This window comes from Camarhynchus parvulus, chromosome 20, assembly GCF_901933205.1.
Source record: "Camarhynchus parvulus chromosome 20, STF_HiC, whole genome shotgun sequence".
Classification (NCBI taxonomy): domain Eukaryota; kingdom Metazoa; phylum Chordata; class Aves; order Passeriformes; family Thraupidae; genus Camarhynchus; species Camarhynchus parvulus.
Window position 1 is genome coordinate 14,492,938 of NC_044590.1, and position 23,817 is coordinate 14,516,754.

At 48.5% G+C, this 23,817-nt stretch overlaps 1 protein-coding gene across 2 annotated transcripts in view; it reads right to left on the reverse strand.

Annotated features, from left to right (window-relative positions):
• Window positions 1-1,075: 1,075 nt before the first annotated feature.
• Window positions 1,076-23,817, reverse strand: part of LOC115912028 (rho GTPase-activating protein 39-like) — a 60,069-nt gene continuing 37,327 nt past the window's right edge. The window contains exons 3-10 of one of the 2 annotated variants that reach the window (XM_030963361.1): window positions 19,755-20,820; window positions 15,405-15,951; window positions 14,047-14,136; window positions 7,151-7,224; window positions 5,532-5,731; window positions 4,510-4,601; window positions 3,834-4,003; window positions 1,076-3,449 (exon numbers count right to left, since the gene is read on the reverse strand). In XM_030963361.1, the coding sequence (XP_030819221.1) occupies window positions 3,255-3,449; window positions 3,834-4,003; window positions 4,510-4,601; window positions 5,532-5,731; window positions 7,151-7,224; window positions 14,047-14,136; window positions 15,405-15,951; window positions 19,755-20,820 (2,434 nt within the window). In that variant the 3' untranslated portion in view covers window positions 1,076-3,254. Of the gene's footprint in view, window positions 3,450-3,833; window positions 4,004-4,509; window positions 4,602-5,531; window positions 5,732-7,150; window positions 7,225-14,046; window positions 14,137-15,404; window positions 15,952-19,508; window positions 20,821-23,817 lie in introns of both variants that reach the window. The other variant, XM_030963360.1, reaches the window with a different exon arrangement.

Below are 23,817 nucleotides of genomic sequence, written 5' to 3' on the forward strand. Positions count from 1 at the left end.
GGAGACTCAAACCAGCCAGAAATCCAACAGCACAAGCAAGAGCACCCAGCACTGCAGAAGTGCTGGCCCCATTGGAACACTTCAGTCTCCCACAGCCAGCAGCAGGTAATGGACAAGCCACTGGTGCCTCCTCTCAAGGACCTGTGTCCCAGCTGCCCTCTAGCACTGGGTCCAACTGTACTGCCCATAGAAGCCCAGAACAATCCACAAGCTTGTTCAAAGGCCAGCTGCTGCTCTGGCCATCACTTCTTTAACTGATCCAGGTGTCAGGTCATGGTGACTGCAGGAGTGAGCCTGAGTCTTGGAGCCTGAGTTGAAGCACTTGGTTTGTGGCCTTTTCTGATTTGTCAAAAATCAGCTCATTTCACAGAAAAGCTTTGGGGAACACTCAGAAATTGGGCTGCAGACATTCCCCTAGGAAAGGACTGTGTGAGGTTACAATGTTCCTGGTCTTCCTTCTGTGCTCCATTGCCCTACAGCCCACCTACAACACTTCTGCCAGCCCGACTGGTGGGAAAACTCAGTGGTATGCCAGCATATGTGATCCTAAACTGGTGGTGTGACAGAGCAGCCCTCACTGGCTTTGTCTGAAGTGCAGCAGCTTTTCCTAGTCTGACAAGACAGTGACCACCCCCCAGAGGACCAGCAACACAATCTAGAGCCTGGGCTCACTCCTGTGTGGCTGAAATAGCACAGCTGGCATCTGCCCTGCAGCTCCACAACACTGTGCAGCACGAGTCTCGAGCACCAACAGACTGCTCCCAGTGGTTTCTTGGACTACTAGCAAGGAAAGATAAGGGAATGCTCTAGTCTGAACATACAAATGTCCCCATCAGGTCAGCCTAACAGCCCAATTAATTACATCTCCATCAGCAGAGACCCCGCGGGAGGCCATGCAGAGGATGCCTGTGTGGCCACCTCCTGCAGTCCACCTGCAGCACTCTCAGCTACTAGAGAAGGGACATAAGCAGAATATCCCTCTTACCCTCCAACTGCCCATAAACTTCTCTCATACCTTTATGACCCTGAAAGGCTCCAGAAGACATGTGTAAAGCAGTATTGTCTTTTACCTGTTTCAAACCATTCTCTTCCAAGATTCATTAAGTGTCCTTTGGTAGTTGCCTGAGAATTAAGAACAACAGAACCAGCCCAAAGCATGGTTTCCAAGTGCTTACTTCATGCTGATTCTCAAATCTTATTCAAGAGCACTGACATTCAGGCTGAAATGTGCAGCCCCACGCAGATGTAATCATGCTGCAGAAATTCACAAAAAAGACAATTCACAAAAGATACAGCCATGAAGATTGTATTTATTACTATTAGAACAGAGGAAAAGCTACTTTACTGATTGGTATTTACAAATCTGTTGGCAAAGACAATAATATCCAGTGTCTTTTATGAGCATGTTTTACAACCCTTTCCAGAATCACTCACTTTTATTAGCAGCAAATGCCTATGGTTTGATTGACTGCCACTGGCTGAGTGCAATAAGTAACATAGATCACCACTGCAGTGGCTGCAGGCAAAGCCTGACACAGACACAGGCACCTGCAGCTCAAAGAGGAGGGCAGGTCCCACGTGGCTGCTCCAGCCCTTGGCAGGCAACAGGACAGCCTGAGCTCGTTCAGCAATTCAAATCTCAGGACAGCATGTCAGAGCTGGTAACCTCTGCCTGTCTCTACACTTCTGGGGGAGTAGCTTCACATGTGAAGAACAAGTTGTTCAGCACTACAGAAGGACAGAACAAGCTGAGAGGCATCAAAGCATGGAGATGGGTGTGTACGTGAAACAAATGCGGGCACATTTCGTGGGCATGCTTGACAAAGCTTATCTTGACAAGGGAGCAAGATTTCCTGGACCACAGGATCATCTGGTATGAGGAACCTTTATTCAGCTGGGCACAAACTGAATTCCTGCTCTGGAGTTCATACGAACATAGGCTCTGAGAACCCTCTTAGAAAGACTCTGCACACGGCACCTCATGCCCACACTGGTACTGATTCAGGCATCAGCTCTAAACCTCACTGTCGGCAGGGCTCAGCTCCCCACTGCAGTCTGAAGAGGATGATCCCAGGTCCCCGCTGGAAAGGGAGGGGGATACAGAAACACAAATGCAACCTTGCATGATACTGGCAGACTTTGCACTGCAACAGTAATCGCAAAACACACTTTTTTGCAGCAGACCTGCCTCCAGCAAGGAAAACACCTCAAAGGAAGAGCATGGATACCACAGTTGACTACAGGCAGTGCCAGCATTTCTCAAGCACACACCACTGTTGTTGCTCTGCCTGGAAGGGTGTACCTGAGCACAGGAGCACTTCTGACTGTTGTGGGCTTTCTTTAGACCTGGGCTGAGCCTGAAGGGTGGGTCAAACTGGTACTTAGTTCCTGGCAGAGTGATCTGGGAAGGATGTGGTATTAGGAAGGGGGGTGCGAGGAGCTGGAGCTGTGAAGGCTGCTCTGAGCATAGGCTCAGGAGCTCCTCAGCAAAGCTGGTGTCAGCTCATGCTGTCTGTAGCAAACAGGAGCTGCAAGGCCACTGGGGTCACTGCTCCAGAAGATATGGCCCTCATTAAGAGGATGCCAAAGTGGTTGTTTACTTGTTTGTTGTTAGGTGTGTGGCTTTCCTGTTGTACCAAGCATCATGGTGTGGGTGGGTACTCAGCACAGGGCTGGTCTTACATGCTGCTGCACAGCTCTACAGTTCTTGAACCTCTGCACTTTCACAGCCCTCTACCAACAGCACTGTGGGACGTCAGAACAACTCTGATATCTCCAGCCAACAGCCTGCAGAGGTGAACAAGGCTGGCCCCATAATAGTAGGATTACTCCTGATGAGGCAGCATCTTCCCTCAGACCACATTTTGCCACAGCACAGGAGTGATGTTTTCCTACCTCAAGTCAACTCTGCCTCCAGAAGGGAAATGAAGAGTCTCACTACCCCATGTAGCAGTTCCTCACACATGTCACAGCCCTTTCACTGAGCACCCAATCTTGTGGCTCTCAGGAAGAGGACTGCACACTGAAAGGCCAGGAACTGCTAAACCTGATCTGGCATGCCCAAGGATTTCCTGGTGCTGACAGAACCAAGCCTTCCAGAAATGTCCAGTCCTTGTGATCATACATTGGGAGATGCTGAAGGGCTAACCCAGGGCATGACAACAGTAAGGACAATGGAAGAAACCTAAGTGGAGAGGAGAAGACTTAACCTAGGAACTCCTTAGAACAATGTTTTGCAGCATGGGGCCAGTGGCTCAAACCAGCCCTTTGATGAAGCTCGTGTCCAAGTGTACTATTAGCATGCGGAGAAAAGACATTTCTTTGCGTGTGTTCTCAAAGATAACACGAGGGTCGTCGGACTGGCAGCGCAGGCAGTTGGGGGCCATCACCATGGCCAGGTTATTCACATCCATCTTTGTTCTGCCCACATTTGATGGCTGAGCAAAGATCTGCAGATAGCAAGAACACATTCAGATGGAGCAGTGGGAAAGGGCAAGGAAGTCCAAACACACGGCCCAAGAAAAGGTGCAAGGAGAGCAGACATAAAGCCTGCCTTAAGGACAGTGCCCCATCTGCCACGCGTCCACAGGGAAGAGCACTGTGCTCTGACACAACCAACAGAGCAGCAGCCTTGGCAGACAGGAAGCCAACCCCAGGCTTTACAAGATCAGGATCAGGGTTTATTGCTCCCATAAGGAACAAGGCCAGCATCAATCCCACCTTAAGTACAGATAAGAGGTCTTAAAATTGTGCTGATGGTCCCACCACAGCTGTCCCACTAACTGTGCCTCACATGCTCCTGGCCCCAGTGCAGGGCTGTGGGGGCTGCCTACCTGCAGGAAGTGTATGAGGTAACACAGCACCAGTCTGTTGAGCTCCGGCAAAAGCTGCACCACAGCCACGGCAGCATCGGGGTTCTCATAGTTGCTGATACACTCTTGGTAGAACTGCTGGGGGATCACAGGCTCCTCCAACTCCCGATACCACAGCTTGAGGAGAGAGGCTGGGCAGAAAGCAGGTGCATGAGAACAGCTCTGGTCACTTCCCCACCCCCTTCAGGGGCAAACTTAGCAGTGAGAGAGATGGCAGAGAAGGGATTTCTGTGCTTGTGCTGCTTCACCTTAATTCAGTCTTGGCTCTGAAATGCTCAGGGACCCAAGCAGACCAGTTCGTGGCAAATACTGGCTGCTACCTACCTGCTCCTCTAGGAAGCAGCTCTGGGGCTGCCTAAAGAAGAGGACAAGGAGACCTGAAAGACTCCCACCACTGTGCCCAGCTTGCACAGCCTTACTACATCAGAGACAGAGATTTCTCCCCACACCCAGTGTTTCCTCTATGGGCAGTGTTTGGAAAGGCAGTGAAAAGACACAGAACAAAATCCCGGTCAATGCAGACAGCTTGTGTACACATTCTCAAGCAGCAACACACACACTGAGCTGTTCTTGCACCTGCCCCTCCACACTGCGCCGTGGCTGAGGCTGCAGCAACACACCTGCAACAGTCCTGTACCTGGTATGTTGGGGTCACTGAGACTGTTTGGGATTCTCCACTGATCCACCTGCAATTTCAATGCATTGACTTCATCTATGTCACCTGGTATCCTGCAGAGACACAGAAAAGGTCCTTTTGAGTGAGCCAGGCAATGTGCTTGGTGAGGCAGCAAAGCATGGCTCCGAAGCTGCTTCTTGGGCCTCAGGGAGAAGGGAGCAGGGAGAAGGCCTCAGGCACCAGTGGCAGTTACAGCAGCAGTTCCTCAGAGAGAAAGGAGGTGCTTATTTTTATACACCATCTTGAAGTGGGGGCTCCAACTAGCTCAGATATCAACTATCGCTGTTCTCAGGAGTGAATATTTTCTGTAATCAGGCTTCTTTGCAGCGCGTTCAGACCAAAGATGAGCAGCATCTCTGGCTAAATATAGTTATATATATACACACGTATCTATCTATTATCTATCTATCTATCTATCAAAAAATATACCCATACAAGGTAAAGTTGAGCCTTTTAACAACTATCTTAAGTTTAGGTACTGAAAAACTAATTCAAATCTTAAATGCAAAACAAAACCACACACACAAAGAAAACAACAAAGAAAACCCAAACCCAAAGCAGAATCCCCCATGCTCACCACAGAGATTCTGTGTCTCTCTTTACTCCTTGTGTCTTGTGCAGCACTGAGGCTGATGTGCTGCATTAGATGAAGGGCTCTGCCAGGATGCCGGAGCTCCTCCCTCCCCTACACTGGCTAACCACCATTGCCAAATCTGATGAAAGCTCATCGCCCTGCCTGGGGATAAGTTGTCTACATAGTTAAGCCACAACTACACCAGTCCCCTCTGTGCTAACACATGCAAACTAGCTAATGACACTACAAGAGGTGATTCTTGAACCTGAGGAAAGTCAGATTTTGTCCAGCCCATAGTGAAGTGCTATTCTTAGGGAAGAGGAAGCATGTGGAGGTCAATCTTGGCTTCTTGGCTATGAGGACTGACATGTGGTTTGCTCAAAAGTAGCACAGTACCGCAAAAGCTCACCTGAAAATCCCCTCAGTCTGTTCCCCTCCCAGGGCCAGGACCTGCTGTGACAGCTGTGTCTGCACCCAGGGAAGCTTGTTCCCTGGATACATGTCCTGCTGCCGCAGCATGATTTCCTCCAGGGAGCTGCCAAAGAGCGATGGCGTGAGGATGGCATTCCTGGCATGTGCTATCTCTTCCACTGTTGGTTTACGGAGGCCCTGAGGACAGAGAAAAGCTTTGTGCAGCCATGACACAGCCAGCCCACAGAGAAAGAGTGACCCAGAGATGGGGATGGTGAGTGGCCAGGACAGAGAAGACTGACCCTCCATGTGGGCACCTTGTCAGCCTCCAGGCAGCATGGTTCTTGTTCTGCTGCCTAAAATCAGGGGTGGGTCTATTCATCAGGCCCAGGAGGAGCAGAGGAGACCACTTTAGAGAATTTGTGCTGGTTTTGCAGAGATTCTGTTGCTGTGTTTTGCACAGCAACAGAAGGGGACTGCTCTGGCTGCAGCTCCACCTGCTGCAGGAGGCAGTATTGAGTGGAGCCCAGCCCAGCCCCACCTGTGTAAGGTCAGCAGAGGGCACCTATACCCCAACCCAGCATCAGGTGAGTGCTTAAGCCACTGACAGGTGTAAAACAGTCCTCTGGAGATGGGAATTCCAGGTATTTCCAACTCCAGGGAAACCTTTGCTCTCAGAGGTGCTAAAACCTGAAAAGTAGGCATTGGTACCTGTTGCTTCTGACAAATACCAACACTTAAAAGGGGTTTTGAATGTCCTCTGGCAGCAGTTTGGAAAAGCACAGAGTTGTCGCAGGGGGAACAGGCTGCCCAGCACAGTGGCCTTCAGCAGTGATCCTGCAGCCAAGTGGGGAACACGACAGGGAGAAGCTCCCACTGAGCCCTCTGAAGGACAGTGGCCAGGGCTGCAGTTGTGTGCAATGTGTGTTTGGAGGCTTACTGTCCTGCCCCTGGCAGGATGCCAGGAGCCTTCAGCCTTCTCAAGGTATTTCAGCTAATTTGTTCACTACGCAAAGTTCAGATGGCAGGGAGTCCCCAAAGGAATTTCCAAAAAAAAAAACAAACCCCGATGACCAGATCTGGCTCGGTGACCTAGAACTGACAGGCCATCTACCACTTTTCCTGGCCACAGGCAGAACCATGTAGAGGGAAGAAAGGAAGATTACAGATAACACAGAGCACAGACTCCTTTCTGCACCACCTATCTCTGCTGTATGACTGTTTGAACTGGGAATGAACAACGCTGTAGTAAAACAGCTACAAGACCCAAGGTCTCAGTGCAAAGGGAGACTCTTCCTTCACCTGAAGAAACAAAATGATGAGTATCCCGTGCTCAAACAGCTCTTTTTACCCTGGAAACAGGTAAGTGCTGGGTTTGTCTTTGCCCCTGAGGCCAGGAAGCAGGCGGCCATGCAGATGCCTGCACAGCAGGCACTGCTGTCTGCCAGAAGGATGGCAGGAACTGGACAGCAGCACTCTCCCACACATTCATGGGGAAATGTACTCTGAGCAAGGCTCCCCTGCTCACTCTGTCTCCATTTCCCATCACTGAATCAGTGGTGACCACCAGAGTCCTCCAGGCAGCCCCCAAGCCCTGCAGCCAGGGCAACTGCTCACCTTTTTGCCTCCAGTGACGGCTACTTTATGGAGTTTCCGGTAGCAGTACTTCGCGTAGGTGCTAATGGGTAGACCTGGTGGGAAAGAGGAAATGAGTGGTCAGCCCACAGCACCATGCACCCCTACACTGAAGCCCTTCAGAGAGCTCCAGCATAGCAGCTCATTCTGGCACAAGCAGCCCCCTCAATGCACAGCCCACTGCAGCAGGGCAGGACTGCCAAAACTTGCACTGAGCACCCTGAAGTCTCCCAGTCCCACGGCAGACAGTGTCAGTGCATGCCAGGGCTTGGGCTTAGAAAGATTAATCTCCTGAGTGAAGGCGCATAGCTCTGCACCTCCCATCCCTGCTCCTGCAGATCTCCGCCTCTCGCACTTGGAATGCACCTGCCCTACCCTGACTCCATGCGTGGCACCCATTCAACATTCACAGCCTGGGCACACATGCATGCCTGGGCCCTGGCCTGCTGGGCACAGCCAAGGTTGTTTATTATTTGAGAACTTTGGTTCCTTTGCTAGTGAGAGAGGAGCAGCAGAGAAAGGTGTGTGGGGACAGAGTGGCAGCACCAACAGTGACCTCAGGACACAAGAAGAGGCGTGGGGAGCTGATGGGATCTTATCTTCCCAGAGATCTGCAGAAGGCTTCCTCACATTCCTGCCTGCAACCTTCTCCAACTCAAGCCTGTACCAGGCAGCTCAGGCATGCTCTGTGAGACACAGAAAATGGGACGCACCAAAGCCTGGGAACTGTACCTCAAAAGCTGTTGCCCTACACAAGAGCACGTGCTCTGTTTGTGCTTGGTTCAGTGTACTCTGAAGGCAAGTACAAGCCACCACTTCCAGAGATAATCCTCCCGTGACACCAAGAGAAATGTTTGCAATGACAGAGCACTGATTGCTGAGAGAGTTTTTCCAAAACCGTTGGCCTTTTGTTCTTGTTCAGGTAAAACTCAAAACTGCTCACTGAAAGCAGTGAATAGATCTGCCCTATTTGATTCCCTGCCAGGCCCAAAGCTTGCAGCACAGCTCAAATACTTGTGGCAGTGAAAGTCTACATTCTAGTCAGATGCTGTGCATTTCACATCAGCCTTTCACACACCCTATGGCTTAGGTATGCTGACTGGGAGCTTGGACGTCTTCAAATCCTCTTAATGCAGAGGGAGGACAAACTCTTCCCAAGCAGAAGTGGGAGATGTGTTATCCTCTTAGCCAGCAGATAAACCACAGTCCTTGGCTCCTCTCGATGAAACAAGCACCTCCTGCCTCCATCAATCTGCCTCACAGCTGGAGCCACACCAGAGCAGGTACAACAGCATTCCCATCTCCCACAGGCAATGGGAAGGAAAGCCAGTTTTGGGAATTTCTCTCTAGGGAATATCTAATGCAAAATATTCACTGTAAGCAAAAATCCTGCTAGGCATGACTTACACTGGGAATATCTAAGGATTAAAAGGAAACAAACCAAATGAGATGCCCTGTGATGCTTCACTATCCCAGGTTACAGCTTCTGCTGTCCAATGTGAGACACACCCCGAAGAGAGGTGTCACTCTTCTCAGAGGGGAAGGGGAAGAAGCTGGACCGCGTCTCTGCATCCCAGCAATTTTGCAGGAGACAGCACGTTCACAACTAATAACAAGAATTATCTTTTCACACTGTATTTAGACCATGAAACACATAATCACCCTAAAAGCTTAACGATGTTTGCAAAAGAAACTGTTGTCCTGCAGATTCTGCATGGCTGATGCATGGGCAGCAGTCAGACACATCTGCTTGAAGCCTATTGTGTATTTTCCCAGGAAGCTCCCCAGTCTCAGAAAAAGCCTAAAACCTACATCCAGCACTTTCTGCAGTGAGGCCTCCTGCTCCCATGACAACCAACAGCCTCTGACCCAATGGGCCTGTTGGGGTCACATGTGAAGCTGACCAAATTTAAGTAACTGAAAAATAAACTTGCTACGTGCACAACAGGATGGACGAGTTACTGTCCATAGACCTGAATGGCCAAAAAAGAGGCAAAAGCCCTGAGGAACAGGGTGAGCAGCACTCATTCCAGAGGGCACAGACCAATGGCTTCCTTGCAGTCTCGCTGCTCCAGAGTAGAAGCCATCTGCCCCAACACAAGTGTTCCTGGCTCCAAGGCATGTGCAGAGTGGGATGGGCAACAATGGAGAGAGACATGGAGAGGCCAGGAGGCACACGCTGAGCTGCAGGAAGGAACATGAGGGAGAGGAGTAGAATTTAGCTTTAGCCTCAGCTTTTCCAAACCAGCAACCTGTCCCAACCATCTGCTGCTTTCAGAACGCTCAGCTAGAGACTGACTACCAGCACTGAGCTCATCACACACGCTGACATTTCCAGACATGTGGGCCAGGTACTCCCTCCAGCCTCCCTCCAGCTTCATCTGCACTGCCTGGAAAGGGCTAATCCTGAAGGCAATTCTGTGAGCACATAATGAATCTGAGAAATCCAAGATGATCTGTTATTCCCTATGGTATCACAGAGGCCTCAGGAGCTCAGGAACAGATGACTACTAACAGCCCATATAGTGAAAAATAGCTTTCAAAGGAAAGTATTTCTCCATATTCCAGCCTAGAAACACATGTGGACAGCATCTTAAAGAACATCTCCTTTTAGAGAAAGTTAAAATCCAGACTAGACGCGTGCAGGAACATACCTTCTGGAACTCACTTAAATGCTTTCCTGCAAAAAAAAAAATTCCTAAAAATTCACCAGAGTGGATTTAGGACCTGGCCATAGAATATGTATTTTAGCACTACAGAAAGCTGTTGTCTAGATATTCCTCTGATCTACCACAGCCTTTTGGATCTCAGCCTGGCACAGCCAGAGCAGGTTCTCAGACCAGGATCCCATCTCACCGCACTCTATAGCATAGGGGTAGGTGCTCCTGAGCAGGAAAACTGGGGTTGGCACCAGCAGTGCTGCTCTCCTGGCTTAGATCTGCCCAGGATCCATTTTACAGCACTACTTTAGCTCCTCTTTTTCACACCACCAGTGTTTCCTTCACCCCAACAATGCTTCTTGATCACCATTCCCTATATGGGAAATGCCATGTTCATCAGCCAGATAACCCAGCAGCCTGCACCTGTCACCAAGATAAGACACAGATACAGGATGTCTTAAAAATTAGTATTCCCCTTCAAAAAACTTCTAGCTAACAGCAGGTGGGCAATACCCTCAGGCAGTGTTGTACCTGGACCATTAACCATCAAGAGACAGACCTCCCTTCTTTGCATTTGTCCCATTTCTTTCTAAGCCTCTTTATGCTCTGAACTGTGGAGGCTGGTGGGCCAACAGGGAAAGAACCCACAATACTCCCCTGGACAGAAAACCCCTCAAGCCATAACCACCCTTGTTAGGGTAAGGAAAAAAGCTTCTCCCAGCATGCCTTGCTGTGATGTGCAGACTCAATGCAACCCATTGGCCCTCCCCACTCCTTCCATCCCTGTGCCCTCATCCCATTAGCCCTGGTGTTCTGCCCTGTCCCTCACGATCCCTATATAAAACCCTGCTTTCCCTGCCAGAGTGGCTGCTCATCCCTGGATCCCTTTGAGGAAGAAGCTCAATCAAGGCTCTCCTTGGAACCCCACGCGAAGACCCCATCTCTCCGTCTGCGTTGCCTGGATCACGGCAGAACTGAAATCACCTGGCATGAGCACAGATGTGCCTGTGCCCCCGAGGTGTCTTTTTCAAGATGCTTCTTTGGGAAGGTCATGGTGATATGAACACTGTACTAGCCCTTTGGGATTTCATCCTGTGCTTCAGGACAGACCATTACTGAGCCTGCCACCCAACACCAAAACCAGGCAGCTTTCAGCTCTGCACACAGTGAGTAATTTTTCTCTTGCTTTCCCCAGGTAATCTTAAATTTCTTTCATCCCATTGACCATCTCCCCTGTTCCCTCCTCCACGTGCAGCTCACATGTCACCTTCCCTGCCTCACTCATCAGCCTTGGAGGGACCCCTGGGCAGGACATACAGAGTGGGCACAGCACAACTACAGCCAAGGGCTGCTTTGTTCTCTGTCCTTTCCCTGCAAGCTCCTGATCCCTCTTTTGGTTTCTGACCACATCCTAGCAATGTGTATGTGTTCATAGAAATTCATATACAAGCTGGAAAATGTCCTTCCCTCCTCAAAAAGGCTCAACTGGGACCTCCCCCTGCACTTGCAGTTAGGGACCTCTCCCCCATGCAAAAACATTGCTTTTGGTGACACAACATTCTCTGCTGCTTGATCACTCAGTTTGTCACTCTTGCCAGATCCCTCTGCACCCTTCATTTTTATAGCTGCTAACAATTTTCTATCAACACTGAGCTGTCAGCTCATGATTTGTCTCCTTGTACAAATCCAAAGACCAGCTCACATTTCTGTGGGATCAGCAGATAATCCTCCTTCTGAAAACGCAGCATTTATTCCTACCCATTATTCTTCTGCCTGCCAACAGGTTATTCATGCATGAAAAGACCTTGAACCACATTTGTATTTCATTTACTGACAGAGAATTAAGATAGAAGATGAATACTGCACAGGTTAAGTGTAGGAAACTTCAGAATTCTTTCTTGGGTATATGTCAGCTGGTAAATGTTTACTCACCTATGAGCTTCTGGACTGAAAGCAGTATGTGCACATGTGTGGGGAATCACTGCTTCAACTCAACTTTTCACTGAAAGACTTACATAGATGCCTACTTATCTTCTATTCAGTTCTGACGGAAGTCCGTGCATTTGATTTCCTTATGGATTTCTCTGCTAAAATGATGCTACAGCATCCATAAGCATCTTAGTATTTCAGAGCCACTAAGAAACTTCTCGCAACAGCCTTGCAGCTTCAGGTGCATCCTACCCACCCCTCACACATCTGGAAAGCAGGGCTGGTCAACCAGAAGTAGGTGCTCCAGGGAAAAACCTGACCTTTCCAGCCAGCAGCAGAGAGAACGTGGCATGTTCCTGCAAGATTTCCCCTTACTTCAAGTGCAATTCTAAAGTCAGTCTCTAGGAAAAGTCCTCAAAGTTTCAGTCACTGTGAAAAAGCTGTTTTGAGCGAGCTGCCAGCCCTGCTGCCTCCTCTGTTAAACCCCTGCAGAACAACTCATAGGCTGGTCCCTGCCAGAGCAGCCTCCTGGGCCAGAAGGACAGACAAGAGTAAACAGCCTCAAGCTGCGCCAGGGCACATTTAGATTGGATATAAGAGAAAATGTCTTCATTGCAAGGGTAATTAGGCACTGGAACACAGCCTGCTCAGGGCAGGGGTGGAACCTCCATCCCTGGAAGTATGAAGAAAATATATGGATGTGGCACCTCGGGACATGATGTGGTGGCGGCCTTGAGAATGCTGTGGGAACAGTTGGACTCAATTACTTTAGAGGGTTTTTCCAACCTTAATGATTCCATGATTCTATGAAAGGTAAGAGTGTGTGTGACTTGTCACCAGAGCCCCAGCTGAGGCGACACAGGCACACAGGCACAGCTGACTTTCAAGTGCTTCCTTCTGGAAACTCTATAAAGTTATCCTAGCATGCCTTTTTCATAACATTTTTAATATGTATATATCTAAAAATAAGTATCAGAGGCAACATAGAAAATCCTGAGTTGGAAGGGACCTACAAAGAGTCTAACTGTTGGTTTTTGCTTGTATTTTGTTTTAAATTTTAAATTTAATGTTTGTTTTTAGGTAAAAACTACATCTGTTTTCCTAAGCACATCTCCAGCACACACAATTTAGACACGTAATTGCACAGAACAGCCCACTCAGCCCACAGGCATAACACCCTGCTGAACAGAACAATCTCAATGGAGTTGTCCCATAAAGATGTCTTAGTCCCTCGGAGCACATGCAAAATGAATTTTCAAAGGCTCAGAATGGCCTGAACTCTCCTGGGCCTGAACAGGAAAGAAAAAACACATATTCCTACCAGAAATATAATCCTTCCATGCAATTGCAGGTCTCTGCTCTGAATCCCACCAGAGACAGAGAAACAATGCAACTGTTAGTGCAGGAGCTTCAACCCAGGGCAGTCCTCAGCCCTACCCCTTGACTTGCAGCTGCCTCATGAAACAGGGTGACACCGTGGTGACACAGGGAAGCCACCATAGGCAGCAGCTGTCTGCTGGGAGAGCTCAGGAATGCAGGAAGCTGGACTCCAGCTCTCACAGATTAAAAACACTGAAGCCACTTGATATAAACTGCTGCCTGGGAGGAATTCACAGGGCTAACTGAAGTTTCCTGAAAGCAATATAAAAAATATTGAATGGACTTTGCCTAGTAAGGCTTTAGCCAGATAAAGTGTTATCCTGCAGCCAGCAATTCAACTAAGTCTGGAGGAATGCGCGAGCTCTTGTTCATTCCTCACAGATGCCAGGGCAAGCCCTGGGCTGCAGAGCTCAGAAAGTGTGGGCAAGGGAAGCCAGTTCAGGAGAGAAAAAGGCAGTGTCCTTCACCAAGTACCAGCACCCTCCAGAAAGAGCCTCGGGTTAGGCAGTGATTTACAAAATCTATTAAAACAACTGAGACAGGTTCTTTTCAACACATTGGCTCATATGGCTTCTGACTTCTAGCACCAGAATATGCTCCAGGAAATGTGGCATGCACAGATCAGAGGAATTAGAGCCCCAGATCTGCATCCAACTTAAAATCCCTCACACAACTTGCACAATTGTGACGGAAAGGGCCCCCACCTCTCCCAAACGCAGCCCAGCTGCCACTCGCACTGCTGATCCATGCTCTGGTCTAATGTTGAACACCAGCCTGCCACCAGATAAATTTTCCCAAACCCAAGCCTCTGTATTTAAAGAAATGGTTTGATTTTCAGCAGAGCTCAGCATTGCTGCCTGCCTAAAGTCAGTGCAGACCTCTCTCTCAGCTTCCTGTGCCTCTCCCTACCTTCATCCTCTGTGTTTTGTTTTCTCTTTTTCCTGGATTTTGTGATCTTCTTGTTTTTCAGATCCACAAGCTCCTTGATGTGCTGGGCAACTGAAAATTCAGAAGAGGGTCTCGATTAATAGTGTAATATATACTAAAATACCAAAATACAGAACTGCCCTGAGATATGGCAGCCAGCCTGACTCCAGCAGTAAGAAGCTCTGTCAGGGGAAAGGTCCTGCACCACCGCCAGCTCCCAATGAACCTGAATGAGGGGCTCAGAACATCATTCAGCTTCTCCAAATGGTCAAACAGTTGAAAAGTTCATACCTAAATAAACTTGCTGCCTAAATACCAGCAAAAGAACCATCTTCTCAATATCTCAGAGTACTCTTCCTTGTTGCCTGCATTCCAGGCAAAGCACAGCTGGAGGGAATGTTTTTGGACAGAAGTGACAATGGCTGAAAATCTTTATAAAACCCAAACTAGTGCTGCACAACAGGCAGTTCAGTGAAGAAATCCCACATTAAGGCTAAAGTCATAAAAAAAGAAGGCAAATATTGCCAGTGTAGCATTTGCCCCTTGGTCCAACTTCTGCCGCCATGCTCATGAGCAGGGGCAGAGGGATGCTGAGGCAGAACTCCTGTAGCCACCCTGGAGACCTGGGGGGGCTTCAAACACAGCAGGTCCCCAGAGATCAAGAGGAAAATAGGTGTCTGGTTTCTGGCTGGAGATTGGACAAGATACAGTGAGTGTGGCTGAAATAAGCCAATAAATACCAGTTAATACTCTCCAGGCTGGTACTTCGCTTTTTTTCTTTTCTTCACACCCCCTCCCCCACCCCACCCCCTCCAACCAGATGCTATAGCAATTCAAAATTGGGGTAATAATGGAATATAAGCTGGGCTGGTCCCAAACTTCTGAAAGACAGATAAATTTCATTTCTTCACACTAAAAGGCTGCATTCTTCAGGATCCCCAAACAGCCAAGGTCTGTTCTCAGTGTCTGCAATGGCTCCCTTAAAAACTTAGATGCTAACAATCCTTTTATTTTGCCAGCTTCAAGGAACTTAAAAGTAAATTATGTCATCAGAGAACCCAGAAAAGCTCTGCCTTTGGAGGGCTGACATCAGCTCATTTCAGTGCTGACGGGTGAGGTAAGCACAGTCTCGGGCTTGCAATTTTTTGCCAGACACGAGCTGGTGGCAGCTTCATCCCACTGATGAAAGGTGAACTCAGACAACACACTGTGCTCTCACTAACACAGCCCACAGCACTAGCTGGGGACTACTTGTACTTTTAAAACCCAGACAACCTTGGCTATGTGGCACAACCCACAAGGATGCTGCTGCATACAGAGGAGGTGCATGAGGCACTTACTCTTTTCATCACTGTCAAGGTGGCGGTAAATGTAACCTTCCAGGTAAGACTGAAATTTGGGTGATGGGGAAAAAAAGGCCAGACTGATGGCCATCAGTTCCCAGCCCCATGCCAGGCTTCGGTAGCACGTGTTATCTGTTGTCTGCCGGATCAGCTGTATGTAGAGCTCATCCCGCAAGCCTTGCATGCTCCAGCACTTGGTGACCGTGACCAATGCCACGTGATTGCGGTCCATGCGAGTCTGACGATCTCCCATGTAGCTCTGCACCAGTTTGAACATCTCACATGCCTCTTTTTTGATGGTCCGGTTGCTAGTGATGAGCATTGGCTTTTTAATGGAGCCACCATTCCAGGACAGCATGTTGGAGATGGAGATCCTTCGTCGGAAGATGCCTTGTGTGTGCATGTTCAGGTTTTTGGAAGCCCAATCCACCATGCTGCTCTGAGAGATGGGCTTCCGTAGGGTGCTGTAAGGGAAATGGCATTCCACACAGCCACCACGCTGGCTGCTGCCCTCCTGCCTGGGCTCCAGCTCTATGGTCTCAGACTGCAAAGAAGAACAGACACGTTAAAACCAGCTTAGGTGACTCCTTACCTGGCTAGGAAAATTGTCCACAGTGAGACATGAAGCTGCCAGCAACTGCACAGTGGTGAATCTGTACAAACATGACTTGGTACATGTAGAATTGGTGGATAACACCTGTAGTTCTGAAAGAGCCTGGCTGGCACAGCCACACACTAATGCTGGCCCTAAGGGAAGTGCTGGGACATGGAGCAACAGAGCTGAGCATCCCAGCTGTTGCTGAGTTTACAGGGATAGACAGGAGTTGAGCCAACTTCCAGAGCAGCAGCACAGCTCTGTGGTACCAAGCACACATCAAGGAAACAAGTATCTCTGCACTCCTCGGTTTCAATGGAGCTCCAGGAGCCCAGGAGGAGGGTGGGACACTGGTCTACAGTTAACCCCAAAATACACATTAGTTCTTAGAAGTTTAGAGCAAGTCAGTGTTTCCTTCTTAGTAGAGAGGAACTCCTGAATTCAGGACAAAGGCTTCTGCAATCCAACCCTTTCCCATTTCACACCCCACATGTCTCTGCATGTGGATGATGGGATTAGCACACATCACATTCCACCCCTCATTGACACCCTGGGGCACAATAATCTCTCCTGTTTTTTTACTTTGTTCTTTTTATCCCTTAAGTTACTCCTCTATCTCCTCACCCTCTGAATTCACTCAACACACTGACTACAAATCCACACCTGCAGTTCTCTGCCATCTCAACATCTTCAGTCTCCTTCAAACCACCTTACCTGCCTGGAGTTGGTTTTCCTTCTATCACCCTACCTGCTCCTCCAGTATGTTCCTTCTGAGGAGTCACCTCCTCATACTATCTTGAGGTTCAGGAGGCTCTGGGTTCTCTCCTCTGCTCTCTCTGAGGCTTCTCTCTCATATCTCATTCACAGCCACCTCTGCTTAGCCTGTCTCAGAACTTCTGCCCACTCTCCTTCGATACTGAGTTTTCTTACCTCCCAATTTTCCTCTCTATCATACAAACCCAGCACAAGACATCACTGCTCACTCAAGCCACTGGATGTTATTTTCAGGTGAGGCAGTGATTTTGCTGCCAAATTTTCTGCAACTTCCTCCCTTTATTACTTGGACTCTTGAGTATTTTTGTGAATATTTTTTTTAATTGACTCTTTTTGCCTCTACCACAACATCCGTCTCTTTTAATCTTCTGCTTCTCCATATTACCACATATGAATTATTTTTCTTCTCTTTCAAGGACACTCACAGCCTATCCCCAATCCACCATCTCTTGTGCATAATCAAGTTTCAGCTCTCCCTGTCAATGTAACAGGGTGTAACACAGCCAGAAGACTGGAGAGCAGTTTCCTACCAAGTCTAAAGAGGCTATGAAATGAAATTGCTGAACAATTAATAGTAACGTGTAAGTCATGTAAATTTGATGCGTCTCTGTGCCTGAAAAGTGGGAAATGTGGGAACACGATATCAGTTTTCCAAAAGGTTTCTGTGGAGGAATGGTTACGTGACAAGGGTCACGTAGACATGCTCCAGATGCATGAAGAACTTGGAAAGTACCGAACTCAGCTAATCTGAGTTGTTGATGTAGCAAGGACACTGTATCCTTGAGCACAGATACTGTGGTTAAGAAAAGCATGAGAAAAAGAGAATGTAACTCTTAAGGAATGTTAACAAAAGGTGGACCTGACATGTACAAAATAACTAATAGATTGCTTAGGTTACAGAATATGTATTAGCTTATTATCTTACTGTATAAAGGTCTGATGCTCTAATCAATTGTTGAAGATTGCATGCAAGATGTTTTCCATTACCATCTGTATGGCAGATTACCTTCTCAAGTGGGCAGTTTGCTTTATCTCTCTCTTTTAGTGACCACATTCACACCTCCCTGGGGAGTGGACATCTGCTGATAACAGACTATTGAATGTCAGTGCATGATTGATAAGAACTATAACATCCCATTGGGAGATGCTTCGCCCAGAGGGAGGAGCCAAGCATTGCTACCCCGTTATACTCTGAGATTTTGGAACACCAGCACGGCTTTTTCTCCACGGGATTCCCTAGAGGAACAGCAGCTGCCTCTTCCCCCACTGGATCTTCAGAGGAAAGAATACATCCTTCTCTACTTCTCTACAGATTCCCTTTGCTCCAACAGAACCACACCTGATACTTCAGAGGACTGCAGCCACAATTTCAATCGGACTACCACCAACACCCTGGCCAACAGGGTGTCAGGTTGGGTTCTGACTCTGTCAGTGTTGTTCTAGTGGACTGCATTGTTTATTTTTTTTTATTTCCCTATTAAAGAACTGTTATTTCCTGCTCCCATATCTTTGCCTGAGAGCCCCTTAATTTAAAATTATAGCAATTGGGAGGGGTGGGGAGGGTTTACATTCTCCATTTCAGGGGAGGCTCCTGCATTCCTTAGCAGACTCCTGTCTTTCCAAACCAAGACATCAATAAACGAAGCTTGCTGATCCCTCATATTGAGAGCCCGAGTTTTCCCTTGCCGTGACAGGTTTCAGATGAAAACAAGGCACTTATTGATCCAAAATGGCAACAAAGAGAACAGATACAGATAATTCTGATAGAGCGGAGAGGTGTCAGCCTGGCTTTCAAAGAAAAGTTACACCTCACAGGTCTGCTGGAGCAATCTGGAATAGTCAAGGAGCTTTCCCAAGTTTCTTCATGAAAAACTTTGTACCAGCAAACAGGAGAAAAACTAGAAAAAAGTAAGAAGCCACTTTTCAGCATGGAGGATGATTATCAGCTCTGCCTTATCAAATTGATGTAGAGATCCCGGTTGTTCAAAATGGGAACAAAGGGTGAGCAAAGACAAAAAAGGGAAAAAGGTTCAGGAGATATAAAAGTATCTACAAAGAACCTAAATCTGAACTAAAACCAGGAAGCAGGACATTCCTTTGAATCCAAGTAGGAAAAAAGACGGCAAAATAATCCTGCAGAAGTGCTGTGTTAGAGAGAAAACTACTCCCCTTGTGCAGGCACACTAATGGGGCTTTGAAATAGCTGTTTCCAACAAGATTCTAGAGCCACTGACACCGATTTTCTAAATACTGCTATTCCATGTTCAGGAATTGGGAAGGAGAATAGCATATGAGGAACCATTTGAAAAAGGAGAGAGAGAAAAAGCGGAATTGCTGTCATGTGGCTATGCAAATCTTGATGCCATACCCACCAACTCAGATCATTCCAGTGAAGAAAGTACGTATGAGGGAAGACATGAGTGACAGTAACATGATCAGGCAAGCACATTTACCCAAGTAGCAGAGCAGAACTACCCACAGCGCTGAGGCCTTGCTGGACATGAGCCCCATTCCACAATTCTCCTTCCTCTCAAGCCACTGGCCTCAAACAGGGTTTCCCCGAGCAAAGATGTGAAGCTTTATGACCTGTTTGCTATTCTGCAGGAACAGATGTGTCTTGCCTGCAGCACACCCCCGGAATTAAACCCCCCAGAAGCAGGCTCTCTATGATGAGTCTAGCAAGTCTAGCAATGAAAAAAAATAAATTTAACATGGCACAGATGGGGAGGTACCTGCGAGGAATGGCGTGTAGCACCTGATGAAGCCAAGCTTGCCTGGTTGGTGACATTCTTTTCTAAAGAATCTATTTTCTCAAAAGTTCTCTTCTGCCTCATTGTGTCCTGTGGAGCAGCCACACTGCTGGGAAAGAATTCCCTAATCTCCAGGTCCTGTCTGTACAGAGACCTACTGCTGGCTGCGACATCATCCCTGGAGCTCTGGCTGATGGATTTTTTCAAGTGGTCAGACTGAAACCTGACCTTGCTGCTCTCTGCTGGAACACCGTTCTCCAGGCTTTCAGCATCCAGGCTGGCTTTGCTTCCCCTGCAAGCTGCTGACCTGCCCACCACAGCACGCATCTCAGCAATCACTTTATCATTCAGAGCTGTGAGCTCACTGCTGCTGCCCACAGAGCCAGGTCTTGCTTGACCTGCTCCTTGCCTCCTTCCTTTCCTTTTTCTCAAGCTTGGAGAAGGGCCAGTTGAATAACCAGAATCCTGATGGCCAGCCGGGTACTCCTGAGTCTGCAGGCTGTTTTGCCGACTGTGGTGGAGTTCCATGTTCTTGAAAACATTGGCTTCCAAGATCCTCCAAGACTCCTTGAAGCTATCCTTTGAAGCAAGCTGACCGGGCAGTTTAGTGGAGGTATCTGTTGTTGCAACAGAAGAGTGGGAGAGTTTGGCAGATTGGTCAACGTTGACCATATGTTTTATGTATTCTCTGCCAGCTGGGCTGTACTCAGTGGAAGAGGGATTTCTTGAATGCTTCTTTGCAGTTTGCTGTTGTTGAATACTGGGATGCTGCAATAATTTGGTTAATTTGGTTGGTTGCAGCTGCTTTTTTAAGCTATTGCTTGGTGACCTTGGTGGAGACATCCCACTCACACAAATGCTTTCAGTGTCCATATCTACTGGTGGCTCGTCATAAATTGGCAACTCTAAAGAGGGCTCATCATATATAGGTGCAGGAGAGGCATATGTGGGGGATGCAGGCTGGGGGGTTCCTGTCCGGCTTCTTGGAGGTGTTTGAGAAGTAGGACCATTCATCATCACTAGGCAAAACCCGCCACTCTCCGTCTTTTTGATCTGCATAGACTGCTTTGTTTCTCCAGTAGGCATTTGCTTTGTGGCTCCAGGGCTCTGGGATGTGGATTGAGGCTGAGCATATATAGCTGGTTTGGGAAGAGATTTTGGGCTGTTGGGCTTTGGAGTACCCTGCAGCTGAAGAGAACTGTTTGAAAAGTTCTGCATCTGCCTCAAACTGTTCACTTTGACCAACAAGGCTGCTTTCGTCCCTGGCAGAGGCTGCCAGTGGGTAGGAGTCTCCCTAAAACAAGAAAGATACAAATACACACAATTATTTAAGAATTATACTTGCTGAAGTACCTTCTACGTCTACCCAAATACCAAATTGTTAGTCTCAAAGTGCCTGAATAGTCCCCTGAAGTACCTGCCCTCAGATTATCCAACTGTGATGACAGTCCTTCCAGACCATGCTATTTTTTTATATAAGTTTCCAGATATGCGTTTATTTTGTAGAAAAACCTATGAGGTCTATGGGAGGTATATAGGGGTGGCCATTCTCCACTCACAGCTTACATTCCCACGCAACCTGCCACGTCTCCACCCAATCTTGTCCAGATTCACTAGGATTTGGTACCCTTGACCACACCAACTGGCCCTGCTCAGCTCCCATGGCTGTGAAACCCTCCTCTCCTGGGAGTATCACCACTGATCCGTGGCGGCACTCAGGATCCACCACAACCCAACACGCCCACTGCAACACCCCAGTTCCCAGGATATATTCTACAGTGTAGCAACAACAACCTGCTGTCAGGCTGCGATCACAGCCAGTCTGTGTTGGTGAGCTCCGAGGAAAAGGGAATAGAAAGGATATTAAACCACCTGAGCTTCCAGGTTTTCTAAGGCATCACAGTCCCCAGGAAGGTCCACTTGAATCTGACCCTACCTCCATTTGAATTGTGTCCTACCTCCATGTATCTGCTACCAGCCATCACTGGGTAAGACCTGAAGGTGTACTGCATGTGTTCCATCTAAGACAGGAGATGCTCCCCTAACACCTTCATAGCTATTCTGCTGTTTGTACCTTGACCTTGCTCCCCACCCCACATTGCTGACCTGTCCTCTATGGCCTCTGTGCTGGCAGACACATCCACTTCTGCTGCATGTCCAGAGGTGCCCCCTACCATGTCTGGCTCTCTTGTGCCTTCCCTACCAAACCCCAAGGTATGTGGACACCAGCCCTCTTGCTCTGCTCCTGCTCTCCAGAGCCCTTTCACCTGGCCAGGTGCCAGCCACCGCCTTCAGCACAGCTTCCCTGGGGTATCCTGCCAGTGCATTTGTGCATCCCTTGCTCTCCCTACACCTGCCCCACATCACTGTGGGTGTCCTATTTCACCTGGTGCACTCTGGCCAACTTCCCTACATCCTCTGTCCACCACCTAATGTCTCACATCTGTTCCCAATCACTGCCCTCCTAAAGGGGTGGTGTGCTCCTTCCCCATCCACTGCTTACCATATTTTTGGCAAAACATGCTCTCTGTTGGCAATGTGTCGTGAATCCCATCTTGACACAATGGCATCATGAGTGGCGCAGACGAGGCTGGCATTGCCCTGTCATGGGCACAGTGCCTGACCCCGGGCCAGGGTTCAAAGGCCTCATGACATTGATTACGCTGCACTTCTGTCTTTGCAGGGCTGGCTCCTTTCCCGCAACAGAGCCCATGCAGGTGCACTCTCTTGTGCAACTACCCAGGTGTGGCCAGAAAAGGTTGAGGAAGGGCTGTCTTCCTCTGCTTTGAACCCTGGGGCCCCCTCTTGCTCTGGGGCCTCTGCTGAAGATTGCATGCAAGATGTTTTCCATTACCATCTGTATGGCAGATTACCTTTGTCAAGTGGGCAGTTTGCCTTATCTCTCTCTTTGAGTGACCACATTCACACCTCCCTGGGGAGGGGACCTCCGCTGATAACAGACTATTGAATGTCAGTGCATGATTGATAAGAACTATAACATCCCATTGGGAGATGCTTCGCCCAGAGGGAGGAGCCAAGCACTGCTACCCTGATATAGTCTCAGATTCTGAAACTCCAGCGGCTTTTCTCCACAAGATTCCCCAGAGGAACAGCAGCTGCCTCTTCCTCCACTGGATCTTCAGAGGAAAGAATACATCCATCCTTCTCTACAGATCCTTCTTGCTCCAACAGAACCACACCTGATACTTCAGAGGACTGCAGCCACATTTTCAATCGGACTACCACCAACACCCTGACCCACAGGGTGTCAGGTTGGGTTCTGACTGTCAGTGTTGTTCTAGTGGACTGCATTGTTTATTTTATACTTTTTATTTCTTCCCTATTAAAGAACTGTTATTTCCTGCTCCCATAGTTTTGCCTGAGAGCCCCTTAATGTAAAATTATAGCAATTCGGAGGGGTGGGGAGGGTTTACATTCTCCATTTCAGGGGAGGCTCCTGCCTTCCTTAGCAGACTCCTGTCTTTCCAAACCAAGACAGCCTCTTATATACCTCCCACAGAGGCATCAAGGATTTTATTTTAAGGGAGCTCCTGACACTACTTCAAGATGGTGATGCAACTGCCATGAGGAAGGCCTGTCTCCCAGCCTCCACCTTCGTTCTCTTCAAAGCACTGCAGCCCAGTGCTGACCTAAGCCCTATGCCAAGAGCAGCCTGGGAAACACTGACAAATTTGAGATTTTCTCTCCATCTGCCCAAGCCACCATCCAGCATAGCTCCTGCTCTCCCATTCCTGTTTAGTCCTCAGTGGCTTGTCCTCTACATGCTTTTTCCTGGGGCATGATGCCTAATGCAGGAGTTGAGCGCCAGTGGTGCCAAGTGAGGACGCACACATGGAACCACCAGTGGTAACAGCAGCATGAGAGTGGCATTCGTGAGGACACCCAGCTCCACAACCCACTAGGTATTCCTCCTGGGGGACACAGCCTGCTCCTTGCATCAAGGCATCTCCCCTGTGCACAGTCAAGCTCCAGTCTCAATCCCAAGCCTTGCTGAAGACCAGACTCTTTCTCAAAGAGTGTGTGGACTAATAGGAAGAACCAGAACAGCGACACTTTCTAGGCTTTTAAATGAGGATTTCTGACACCTCCATGGCTGTATCAGCGGGAGACACTTTGCCAGTCTCTTGTTTCATGGCACAGAAGAGAGACTGGCAAAGGACAGAACAATCCACAGGCCCCTGACTCAGCAGGCAGGCCACAAGTGTGTCACTGGGACATATTTCAGCTCAACCCTACAGCAACCATCATTGCATCTGGACCAGCATTATCC